Source organism: Cydia amplana, chromosome 6 (assembly GCF_948474715.1).
Source record: "Cydia amplana chromosome 6, ilCydAmpl1.1, whole genome shotgun sequence".
In the NCBI taxonomy this organism is placed as follows: Eukaryota; Metazoa; Arthropoda; class Insecta; order Lepidoptera; family Tortricidae; genus Cydia; species Cydia amplana.
In genome coordinates, this window is record NC_086074.1 from 15925666 (window position 1) to 15939081 (window position 13416).

The following is a 13416-nucleotide window of genomic DNA, read 5'->3' on the forward strand; positions in this document are numbered from 1 at the left end:
GTTGTTACTATTTTAATTTTTGAAAACAATACGACACAAACAATTCAAAAAGTTTTTACCAAACAGCGCTTTATTGTCAGACTTCAAACAGGCAAGCAACAAACATGAAAATTTATATTATAATATAACAATATTAGTAACAGGTGAACTATTCCAACAATATCATCCATGAAATTGAATTAAGAACCGGAACGTAATCGACGTTTGTTATGTTTATTGATTAAATTTTGAATAGATTTCAATCACTCGCAGGGTTTCTGTATTTGCCTTACTATGGTTTAGCTTACATGCCTACCTGATATTTATATGCTCAATCGCTGCAAGCTCAATCTTGCTCTAGGTAAAATATATTTGAATAGATACCTATCCGCTTGCTCAAAGTCAAAGCTTTGATAAGTGAACTTCTGTGAAAACGACAGACGAGAGCCGGAATATTAGTGAAATATTTCTGTGAGTCTTTAACATTCGTTTCCGTAATGCTAACATGCTACGGCAAATATTGGTTAAAATATCGGTATGAAAATAATGCATTTAAAGAACGAACGAAAGAAAATAGCGGCGATATTGCATATTAAATCCATACGTATCCATCTTAATAAGTGGTAAAAGTGCTTTTATTGAACACAATACAACTAAATAATTAAAATAAAGGAATAATTAAGTCAAAATGAAATAAACATTAAATACGACTACTTAAAAAAATGTTTTGTTTAAACATTTAATACTAGGTACTTTAATACATGTAAATAAAATTAAAGCGAACAGTCTAAAAAACACTAAAATAGAATAACCTATGGATATACTTACTTAAAATGATCACTATCTAAGTTATAAAAATTATACCTCGTCCAGAAGTTTCGCCAGTGGTATTGACAGAGCCCCCATGAAGGCTTTCATATCCGCTGACCCAGCACCCAGTCATCTTAATAAGTTAGCAATTTACCTACTGCATTTTTCCTTTACTGTAAAACTTTGTTCTTGAATTGCGTGCAGGCAGTTTTGAAATATTTATTGAATACAATTTAAACCTGAATATATTGAGTACAATTCAATATAATATAATATACGTTGTTACAGACAACGCTATGTAACGAGAAGTCATGTCTGGGCAGCGTTATGGCCATCCCTGGCCGCGGGGATGTGCCAAGAGTACCGGAGGAAGTGCTCAACGACGCCAAGGACTTCTTTGGCCAATACTTTGCTTCCATCAGAAGGTAATTTTCAACGACTTGCTATTTATATTACCTGCACACAATTTACAATTTATCCTCCCCTTTATTATAGTGCTTTCCCGGTTGAATTATAAGAGACCGGGGCCGCTTTTAGCACCCTAAAAAGCGCAAGCACTGGTTACTTCGAAAGAAAATGTCACTTAATCAGAAAGGAAACAAAGCTTTATTGGGATCAGAACGGTGTTTACTTTCTCCCAGTGTTTTCTTTTGATGAAGAGAAAATAATAAGAAAAGAAACTCATTCATAATATTCGAACTTTGAACCCAAGACCTCCTATTTTGAAGCCGCATGCCTTTATCGCTTAGACACCAGTGCTTGTATTTGTATTTAACAATTTGAACTCGTTTTCCATATATTAGCCTGGTAAAAGAATATAAACAGATGGTTTCTCATAGAATATAGGTATAGAATTAGGGATGGTTAACTGTAGATACAGTCAGCAGCAATAGTTGCTAGGTGTTCAAAATGATCTTGACGCAACTTTATTTTTAAGAGAATAAGAGCGCGTCAAGGTAATTTTGAACATCTCGACCGCTTAGCAACTTCTGCTGCTGACTGTACCTATTTATTTATTTGACTTTTATTACACATTGATATTTAAAGTTCTCACCATACTGCTCACCATACATTTGAGATGTATTAGTGTCATAGTTTTTTTATCTGCTGTTGCTAAGTTATAAATGTTACTTTAAAAGGAAATAAATAATTATACTTAAGCTTCCATACCATAAGTTGATTTAAACGAACACAATTTTCCCTCATAATTTTAAAAACTGAAACTGAGCGATTCAGTCCCGATTCAAACCATAGGTATTGATCAGTTCTTTCCTACTTTATATTTTTATGTGCGATACACTCATGTATTTGTTTCATACAGGGCAAACACCGCAGCCCACGAAGCGCGCTGGAACGCAGTCCAGGAGGAGGTAGCGAAGACCGGCACCTACCAGTTGACCACCACCGAGTTGGTGTTCGGCTGCAAGCTCGCCTGGAGGAACGCTAGTCGGTGCATAGGCAGGATACAGTGGTCTAAACTACAGGTATGTATATTAACTGTTTTTAACTAAGGCAATCTGCTAAGAGCATTGGATTGTGGTACAGCAGGAGGTAGTCAAGACCGGAACCACCAGCTGACCACCAACTAGTTGGTGATGCTGATGGTGTTTGGTTGCAACCTGGCCTGAAGGAATGCCAGCCAGTGCAAAGACTATACAGTGAGCTAAACTACAGGTATGTTATATTGACTATCTTTGTAAGTATTCCCAGCCTACAAGCATGTACTTTTACTTGGAAAGTCGTCTGAAAGAAAGTAAGCAGATGCAGTGGCTAAATACGTTTATCTGTGTGGAAATGTTTCGAAACCACACACTTTTAAAAACATGAAGTGGTTTTCAATGCACGAATGGTAATTTTAATTACCTACTTATTTGTTTAATTTATACAACCGCTTACTGCTCCCATACATTTGATAACTCGTGAAAAAAACTAGTATCTAATGCCAGTTTCAATAAATTTTTCATACTTTCATAACAAAATATAAATACTTGTCTCTTTTAAAAAATATTTGCAAGCAATTAGTACTTAATTAAATTGTATTGTTCATAAATGCAAATGGAGGAAAATGCACGCAAAACATTTGAACGATTCATTTAGTCCAATGTCAAGATGCAGGCATCTGAAAGAATATCCTTAGTGTAATTAGTTAATTGCATCCTCCTATTATCCTTGTTATTGCAAAATAATAAGGACTAAATAACAATTATTAGTAATAATTGTAATAAATAAGTAATAATTGATTACTTACTAATATTAATTTTAATGTTATTTTATATCCTTTCCGTAAATAAATGAGATACTAATAGTATCCGGGATATTTAGGAGGAGTAAGCGGAGCCGAAACCGACACGTAGAGCTCTTATGACATTTTTTTTATGAAAATTAAGCGGTACACTGAGTGGATACCTGTAGCCTGAGCAAGAGACAATGAGTTTAAGTATTGCACTGTACCGGAGTGTACCTATTTGATGAAAAAGAAAAAAAACTAGCAGAACAATGGATTTAAAACCGAATGCCTCCTACCGAACCTCTAAATACGTTTAGATTTTATCTTTTTCTATGTATCTGTTTTTTTTTTAAATAATATTATTATAGTTGTATTTATGTAATTCGACATTAAGAGACCTTATACATCTCTAAGTAATTGTAATACGTTAGATTGATTTGGTAGTTGCGGTTAGTTGTATTTGATAATTGTTGGTGTATTTTTTTTTTTTGTTTGAATGTAAATTACATGTTGCAGACGTGTAAAAGTGCCCTTGTGGCCTATTTGCTAAATAAATGTTGAAGTTGAAGTATCTTAATCGGTAACCAATTAAATTTCAATTTTTTTTATTAAACTTTTAAAATATTTATGGAAATTTCACTAAATGGTAAATTATAATTTCCTTAAGGGGACGGTATATGACGTTTTCGATTTAGACCTCACTTTGTGCAATCAATTTGTTCAATGAATGATTAATAACTGCATTAAATTATACGCCAATCTGTTCACGAAGAAGCCGTGTACCGGCTCTTCACGCCATATTTTTTTTTATTTCCTGTAATTCTCTACAAATCGACACTAAAAGTGTCCAAAAATCAAAATATGGAGTTCCGTTTGAGCAAGACGCATTACAGTTTTGTCTTTGACAGTAATTGAGTTGTTGTGGGATTTTGAAGGCTAGATAACTAAACTACCAGATTGTTATCTACTTATATTTTTACTCACAAATACAACACAGAAATTCAATCCCAAATGTAAACTTTCGTATAATTTCCATACATTGACGACATCACTCAAAACTCTTCTTCGAGTCAGATGGCCGTTGGCCTTGCATCGAAGCAGACGTGTACATCGTCATAGCTCGTTTTTGACATTAATAAAGACATTTCATCATATACGCATACGAAAATGTATACCAGTAGATAAATTGTATTTCATAAAATAGGGTAAATAAATATAATCACGTCGAGCTCCAGTCAAATTTTAAATGTGAGTTGTTGTTATTTACGGGTCGTAACGGTCGAAAACAGCAGTAAATTATCCTAAAACAATACGATTACAATCGAATTTAAGTAACTTGTTCCTTCAAAACCCGCTTAAAATGAAAAAAGTTTAAAGACTCGTTTTACTGATTGGGATTGATTTTCATTATGCTGGTATCAATTTTGCGTCATTATAAAAATGTATATGACTTCTGTACGTCAATGACTTTGGATGTCAATTAATTGTAATCTTGTATTTATGTTAGAGAATATTATATGTTCATTTAAATATTACTCATCTATTAATACGAAGCGTAATTCGTTTAATACCTAAAGACTTGCAGTGTCTACACCTACTTTGTTGACGTTCGTTCCGTCTATGTATGCGATTACGTAACGTGCTGTTCTGATAATCTTCAAGAATCAAGATAATTAATAACGGCAAGACCAGCATTTAGTACCAGCGAGTTTTGCGGATTTGGAGACCGAGATGAAGCTTACAGGCCAATATCGCTGCGGCCTGGCCTGCTTATTGTTATGTGTATAAATCGAATGTTATATTAATTTACTATAAAAAACAATGTTTTATTTCAATGACATTCTGTGCGTAGAGGTATGTATGTTTCGGTGATTATAAGAATTATGTCCACACAATAATCGTGCAAAGCAGAGACTGCATTATTTCTTTACGGTATAAGCGGTAAGGAAAAACTCATTGGTATCCTGGCTCGTACCAATGAGTTTTTCGGAACTTATGTACGAAATATCATTTGATATTTGGGGCATTTCATATGAAGCGGACAGGAAAAAAAAAGTGAGGTTCCCGAATTTGTTTATATTTGGTTTAGTTCTTCTTCTAGTAGGTATAAAACCGGACGCCAAATATTTTTTATATATGACGTTTATTTTAAAAATTATGAGCTTTTCAAAAATTACCGTAATTGAAATTCCGATTTTTTTAAACTCGAATATCGAATAATTTAAATATATAACTTAATATTAAACCAAGCGTTTTGTATAGAATTTTTAATGATCTTTTCAGCGAAGAAATCAATTTTGAAAAATAAATAAAAAATAATGGTTAAAACCGGAAGTAAACTTTTCGAAACCATTTTTCGAAAACTTTGACCAGTTTTTTTTTATTTATTTTTATCTCAAAATATAGCCCTAAGTATGTACAAAATACACTAGAAGTTGCAGAATGGGATCTCTATTAGTTAAGACAATAGGTCAATAAATGTACATACATGTCGCCCTGAGTGCGACGTACCGTACTGGTATACATACATATAGCAGCTGTTTAGCTTATAATTCTTATTGTAAAATAATAAAAATTATGAAATAAACTGGTTAGAATTGTTGACTTTCTTATTTCATTATGTTATGATTAGAATTTACCAGCAGTCTTACTGAATACATGTTCTTATAAGTAAAACAGCTGCTATATGTCTGTATGTCGCAGGGAAATTATCAAAACAGAGATTTGATCAAATCACGCAGGATGTTAAAATGGCGAATCCATATCATCATTTCCCTAGAAAAATTCAGTCATTTGACCAAATCACTGACTCTGTTTAGTGAAAAGACAAAATCGGCCAATAAACGCGAAACGCTTTTTCATTTCACTAGATTTGTTTAGGAATTTGACAAAATCCCTAACCACGACAGTAAGTTGACGAAACGAACTTAAAAAGTCAACTAGTTTTATCATTTCGCTAAACAGGTTTAGTGAAATGATAAAGTCTCAACTGGAAGATGGTATATGGTGATTTGATTAAATCTCTGAACGGTTTAGTGAAATAACGAAAGCAAGTACAGAATACAACAGTTTACTTTACAGTTAAGCGATTTGATCAAATCTCTGACTAGATTAAGTGAAAATGTTTGAAATTATGATGCCGACAGATGTACCGATTTGGTACGGATAATTTTAAATACCTATTTAAAACAATCCCCGGTACATTACTTCCATCTAATGAACCTCTGTCTACCTTAGGGACGTCCATCAACACGCTTGATTTGATTAGCAACTCTTTAAATTTGTGCAGAGAAGTCTCTTTCATTTTTTCAGCCGATATTTTCAAAAATTTTCACTTAATCTAGTCAGAGCTTTGATCAAATCGCTTAACTGTAGAGTAAACTGTTGTATTCTGTACTTGCTTTCGTCATTTCACTAAACCGCCGTTCAGAGATTTAATCAAATCACCATATACCATCTTCCAGTTGAGACTTTCTCATTTCACTAAACTTGTTTAGCGAAATGATAAAACCAGTTGACTTTTTAAGTTCGTTTCGTCAACTTACTGTCGTGGTTAGGGATTTTGTCAAATTCCTAAACAAATCTAGTGAAATGAAAAAGCGTTTCGCGTTTATTGGCCGATTTTGTCTTTTCACTAAACAGAGTCAGTTATTTGGTCAAATGACTGAATTTTTCTAGGGAAACGATGATATGGATTCGCCATTTTAACATCCTGCGTGATTTGATCATATTCCTTAGAGATTTGTTCAAATCTCTGTTTTGATCATTTCCCTGCGACATGTATACCAGTACGGTACGTCGCACTCAGGGCGACATGTATGTACATTTATTGACCTATTGTCTTAACCAATGGAGATCCCATTCTGCAACTTCTAGTGTATTTTGTACATACTTAGAGCTATATTTTGAGATAAAAATAAATTAAAAAAAACTGGTCAAAGTTTTCGAAAAATAGTTTCGAAAAGTTTACTTCCGGTTTTAACCATTATTTTTTATTTATTTTTCAAAATTGATTTCTTCGCTGAAAAGATCATTAATAATTCTATACAAAACGCTTGGTTTAATAATAAGTTATATATTTAAATTATTCGATATTCGAGTTTAAAAAAATCGGAATTTCAATTACGGTAATTTTTGAAAAGCTCATAATTTTTAAAATAAACGTCATATATAAAAAATATTTGGCGTCCGGTTTTATACCTACTAGAAGAAGAACTAAACCAAATATAAACAAATTCGGGAACCTCACTTTTTTTTTCCTGTCCGCTTCATATGAAATGCCCCATTTACCACTAGCTTTTCGGTGAAGGAGGAAACATCGTGAGGAAACCTGCATACTCGTAGTGCATACATTTGCGAAGAAATTCAAAGCTGTGTGTGAAGTCCCCAATCCGCATTGGGCTAGCGTTGAGATTATTGTCTATACAGGGTGGTCCAAACCGTGACGTCCAAAAATCGTGGGCTATCATAATGTACCCCATATGTATGTTAGCCGATTTTTCGTAGTTTTCAAGTTATGATTTTTTAAGCTTTTAACTTTTCCTTATGATTTTTAGCTTTAAGCTTTTTAATATTCTCCGACCGTCCTTAGTCTGGGACCGGTCTGAAAACCAGCGCCGGGCACCTAGGCCCGGCACACGCTGAGACTGGAACCCTGTGCCTAATACAAAGATCTTCTCACTTTTGTTTTGTATATGATAACAACTGTTTTATTTTATTATGTAAGTAATTCTAACTCTATTTTATGTTCATGTATGTGGCAATAAACAATTCTTATTCTTATTCTATTCTTATTCTTATTCCTATGAAATTCCGGGGTTCCCATACAGAGTGGCTGAAAAATAACTGCATTCCGTTGCCAGGGAGGTGTTGGGATTATACTGAGCAACTTTTATTATGGGACCAACCCCGAAACCGCGAAAAAAAAATTGGCTTTTTATACATTTTGGCTAGTCCATTTTCTATGGAAGGGTAATTTTTTTTCGCGGTTTCGGGGTTGGCCCCATTGTAAAAGTTGCTCAGTATAATCCCAAAACCTCCCTGGCAACGGAAATGCAGTTATTTTTTAGCCACTCTGTATGGGAACCCCGGAATTTCATATGAAAAGTTAAAAGTAAAAAAAAATCATAACTCGATAACTACGAAAAATCGGCTAACATACATGGGGTATATTCTGATAGCCCACGACGTGAGGAATCTAAAAAAAAATTTTTGGACGTCAAGGTTTGGACCACCCTGTATATAGGCTGAATTATTATTATTATTTATAGGCGGTACGGTACCGTTATTATTTATCAATACCGCTTCGTTTTGAAGGTACTATACCTGTTGAAATATAAAGTACGGTACCGGTATAAAATTGCAGCAAGTACAACAATTTTTTATAGGTGTACAGTCAGCTGCAGAGAAAAGGTACCACCCCTGCATACAATCTTCTATGCAGGGGTGACCTGCAGCTGACTGTACCTAAACCATCACTGACCGAGCGTAGGCGAAGGTCTCCGTTTCAGCTTGGGCAAAAATACTTTCGTTTGTTCGAATGTTCTCCTTTGCATATCACATTTCTCAAATATCTCGAGAAAATTTGTAAGCAGGTTCGGTAGTTGGATATAATTACTCGGTTTCTTTTTTTTTTATAAGTTCTAATAGGCAGAGATTGGCATAAAGGACTTAAGCGACAGTAGGGTCTGTGGTACTTAAGACCATTGTGATTATTCGTAGTGTCCGACCGAAGATTCGGTTTCGGTTTCGGCCATAAAATCATGTTTCGGCCGTAGTTTCGGTTTCGGCCAAAAAACGGCCGAATCTTTCGGCCTGGCCGAAACATACGAAATAGTACTTCGTATTATGAAACTAAACTATGTGACAAAGACCAAAAGTTGGCGAGCAAGTAGGACAACAATATTTATATATACAGAAATTTGTGTTTCGGTCGGGCACTAATTATTAGGTACTTACTGATTACGCTGCGCCGCGTGGAACGTGAGGTGCGTTGGGGTAAGTACATACAAATCATTCAAGAAAAAAATCCCTTTTAAGATCACTCGTGTGTCTGCCCCTAATAGACTAATTCAATTGAAATTTGGTACACATTTTTCACATATGACAAAGAGTCGGTGATCCAAAGATGGACTAGTAACGTAAATAAATAAACTTTTAACTTTGCGGCCATTTTTTTGTATCGTGTGATATATCAGATATTAAATTGTAAGATATTTACTAATAATAAGCATTGGTCACGTAAATTATTTTTAGTCTTTTTTTGCAAGTATGAATGATATAGAACATTATTTCAATTATTTTTAAAATTAAGCCTATCCAAAGGCGACTTGGAAGATGTGTCATGGGGATCTATATTCGTTGGGTGAAAAACAAGTTTTTTTGTCTAATTATCGTTTAAAACACAATCGATCGGCAATAACGCGGGCACATAAAACAAAAAACTTCTTTTTTCACTCATAAAACTCCTTAAACCTAATAAGAGCTAAACAAAAACAAGTGCGAGTCGGACTCGCATTCTAAGGGTTCCGTATATTAAGTCCGTCTCACGCTTGACTGCACATTTCTTATAGATTTTCCTGACATATATAGGTAAAGAACTACTTTGTGTATTTTTTTCAAAATTTTAGATCCAGTTGTTTCGGAGAAAGTGGGCGGAGAATGATCATTTTTTGCCTATTTTCATGAATAACTGCTGAACTATTCATCCTAAAATTATAAAAAAAATATATCTTTGAGATTCTTACAATGAGCTCTTTTATTTGATATGTAACACTATATAGTTTAAAAAACATATTTTTTAATTTTTTCATTTACCCCCCCCCCCCCAAAAATGGCTACCGTATTTCAAATTCTCTAAAATACATTTTATTTACGTTACACGTCCATCTTTGGGTCACAAATTTACATTTGTGTGCCAAATTTACATATGTGTGCCAAATTTCAACTGAATTGGTCCAGTAGTTTCGGAGAAAATAGACTGTGACAGACGGACGGACAGACAGACAGACGCACGAAGAATTATATGTATATGCACTTATCCCAACGCACCTCTCGTTCTACGCTGCGCGGGGTTCATTGCCGCTCCTACCGCCGTAAGTGTAAGTACAACTACATCATCAAGGCTACGATCGAAGATAATCAGTTCAGCACTGAAATAATAGCGGTGGAATGCCAGTATAATATTTAATTATTTATTTTAATTTTATAAATTTAATAGCAAAATAAATAGCGAATATAGGATACTCGTACAAGTAAATCTGTAAAGATCTTAGGGGTACATCAGCCGACATATATTATTAAATTTTATTTTGTCGGCCTTAATTAAATTTCCACCCTGCCGAAACTTTATTTATTTAAATTTTTAATTGAATTGATTTTTCGCCTTATGAATAACCGTATAGAGTAGTAAATAACATTTTACATCTGACTTAATGACATCTGGGTTTATTCGGTTTAACTTTACAAAACGCGTATCTCGACAAAGCCATAATATGCAGAAAATAGTTAACAATCAAATGAATTATAGTGTGTCAAAGGTCTGTTTGATTTCAAACATAGACAGAGAGAATCATACTATCTTTGTCTTACACTAGTACTAGCACCGAAAAGAAAAGGATGAGTATAGTTTTTTTTGTCCCTATTTACTGACAAGATTTGGTTGACCCAGTATAAATTAGAATTTAAATACGTCACGTGTGACATGAACAGACAAGGAGAGCAAGATTTAATGTATTGTTTCTCTTTCTTCTTTCAATGGAACGTTTTTACAGTTTCTGTTCCTCAAAAGAGGTCAGTGGTTAACACTAAACTCAAAACGCAATCTTAAAAAAACTTGATGGGTCAATGACCTGTCCCAGTAAAGTGAGGTAGTGTGCGTGAAGTGCGCTTGTGTGTGAAATGGGGTAAATTGACAGAATCTGAAAATTTACCCACCTCTACCGTCACCTTAAGTAGGTAGGTATTTGCTTCAAAGTCGCACGTTGCATAAAAACCAGCAATTTAAAAACTAATTTCAGCTTTGAGGGAAAAAAAAGGCAGCCATGCTAAGTAGAACACTCAAATCAATTTACCTTGTTCTTGGTTGGCTCCTAAGTGGCGAGAGTAAAGCAACTAAATGAATTTGCCGACTGTAATGAGAAAACTCCCATTTCGCACTGCAACGGGGAAAAAAACATGAGCAATTAACCAGTAGTTCGTATTTGGGTACCGCTGGTTTAGGAAAGGACCCTAGGAAAATGTTCCAGGAAAATGTATCGATGGGATCTTTTTTTCGTACGTACCTACACTATTTAATTTTCGTACCCTCTCTTAAATACCTATTCATACTTCCAACATTACTTTCGTAGATTTCATTTGGTACCTGTCATAAACGGTCCATAAAGCAATTTTTTCTCTACTAATTACAGGCCTGTAATTACAGGCAATAAACAACCTAGGTAACGAAATGAATAGGTACGTAAAAAAAACTCGTATATTTTTTTAAATAGAGCATATCCGTATATACGAGTAAACTGTAATGGCATTTTAAAAAGCATTTGAGGTAGATTAATTCAATAAAATGAATGACTTTCGAGTAGTATTACTTAGAAATGTAATTAAATCAAGGCTGTTTGTTATCTCTGTTTGTCTAATCGAGCAGAGTATATATTTGTCTAAGAAGATTAACCCTCTATAGTTGTAATAACAAAACATTTCAAATATTGAGATTAAACGACTTTACTTGTCAATCAAACATGATTTACTTTATGAATTGAGCAAGTTCAAACCGACAAGAAACAATTTAGGCAGTATATAACAAAACAATTATAAAGGATAGGAAATCTAAATGGGCTACGATAGCCAAATCTAAAACGGAACCCAAATTGTCTTTTCTAAAAGTATTTCGTTTTAGAGCTGCGCACAAAACTGTTCATGGAGCTCTTATGAGATCACTTCGGTCTTACAAATCTAATGCGTTTTTTAAACTTCATTTTAATCTGAATAAGTATGTATTATTATTTAACCTAAATTATTAAGAAAACTTTTTGACGGTTAAAACATTATCCATAAACATTAATCGAACATGAGGCTTAAAAAGAAGCAATATTTAGTGGTACAATTTATGTTTTAACTTTAACTGGCTTAAATTGCAAGTAACTGGCTTTTATCTTCTAAAATATTATTTCATATTATAAATATTTTTAAATTTTAATCACAATCAAACTACTGCGTTCATGTGTTCACTTATCAGTACAACCTTTTCCCATGTTGTATTTTCAGCGGAACCCTGTAAACATAGCGTAATCTGCAGCTTGCCTGCGAGTTACAATATTATTTCGTGACAAAATAAACTATGTTCTTACCGCAATTTCCACCCGGATCTAACACAAGTTTTTTTTTGTGTTCGAGTATACGAGCACAACTACAAGTAGCTGTTTAGATGCTATCTTAGTTTTATTACTTTTCCATATCGAAGATAGTGGACTTGGCTGATAGCATCATGGTATTACCATGTATTTAGAACAATCTATATAATTTCAAAGGCGCAATTCAATCCAATGTAAACATGCAACTAACCGCGGTATTCGGAAAACAGAATCCGTTCTAGACTAGAGAACGATAGGATATGTACTATATACGTCGTTGTTTAGATTTCAACTAGTTCTCTTTTGCAGCTCAATTCGGGCAACAAATGTCACTTTGTCAAATCTAACCTACTTTAAGATCTCACATTTTTTTTAAATAACAGCAATTGTTATAGGTATCCAATAAAGCAAAGAAATAGAATTTAATACTTGTTCATAATGTTATTTTTTTCCTATAAATACATATTTGGATTTTGCATCGAACTTGGCACTCATTTAGATCTCCATTCTTTTTGCGGCGAAGCCCACAGCCAAGCATAATTTTTGTATTGAACTTGGCTCTCCTTTTTAGGGTTCCGTAGCCAAATGGCAAAAAACGGAACCCTTATAGATTCGTCATGTCTGTCTGTCTGTCCGTCTGTCCGTCTGTCCGTCTGTCTGTCCGTCCGTATGTCACAGCCACTTTTCTCCGAAACTATAAGAACTATACTGTTGAAACTTGGTAAGTAGATGTATTCTGTGAACCGCATTAAGATTTTCACACAAAAATAGAAAAAAAACAATAAATTTTTGGGGTTCCCCATACTTCGAACTGAAACTCAAAATTTTTTTTTTCATCAAACCCATACGTGTGGGGTATCTATGGATAGGTATTCAAAAATGATATTGAGGTTTCTAATATCATTTTTTTCTAAACTGAATAGTTTGCACGAGAGACACTTCCAAAGTGGTAAAATGTGTGTCCCCCCCCCTGTAACTTCTAAAATAAGAGAATGATAAAACTAAAAAAAAATATATGATGTACATTACCGAAATGTAAACTTCGACCGAAAA

At 34.0% G+C, this 13416-nt stretch overlaps 1 protein-coding gene across 2 annotated transcripts in view; it reads left to right on the top strand.

Moving 5' to 3' along the window:
* LOC134648923 (nitric oxide synthase-like protein) overlaps positions 1–13416 on the top strand; it is a 107734-nt gene that overhangs the window by 75717 nt on the left and 18601 nt on the right. For both annotated transcript variants that reach the window (XM_063503545.1, XM_063503544.1), the window contains 2 exons: positions 1078–1214; positions 2111–2273. In XM_063503545.1, the coding sequence (XP_063359615.1) occupies positions 1078–1214; positions 2111–2273 (300 nt within the window). The remainder of the gene's footprint in view (positions 1–1077; positions 1215–2110; positions 2274–13416) is intronic.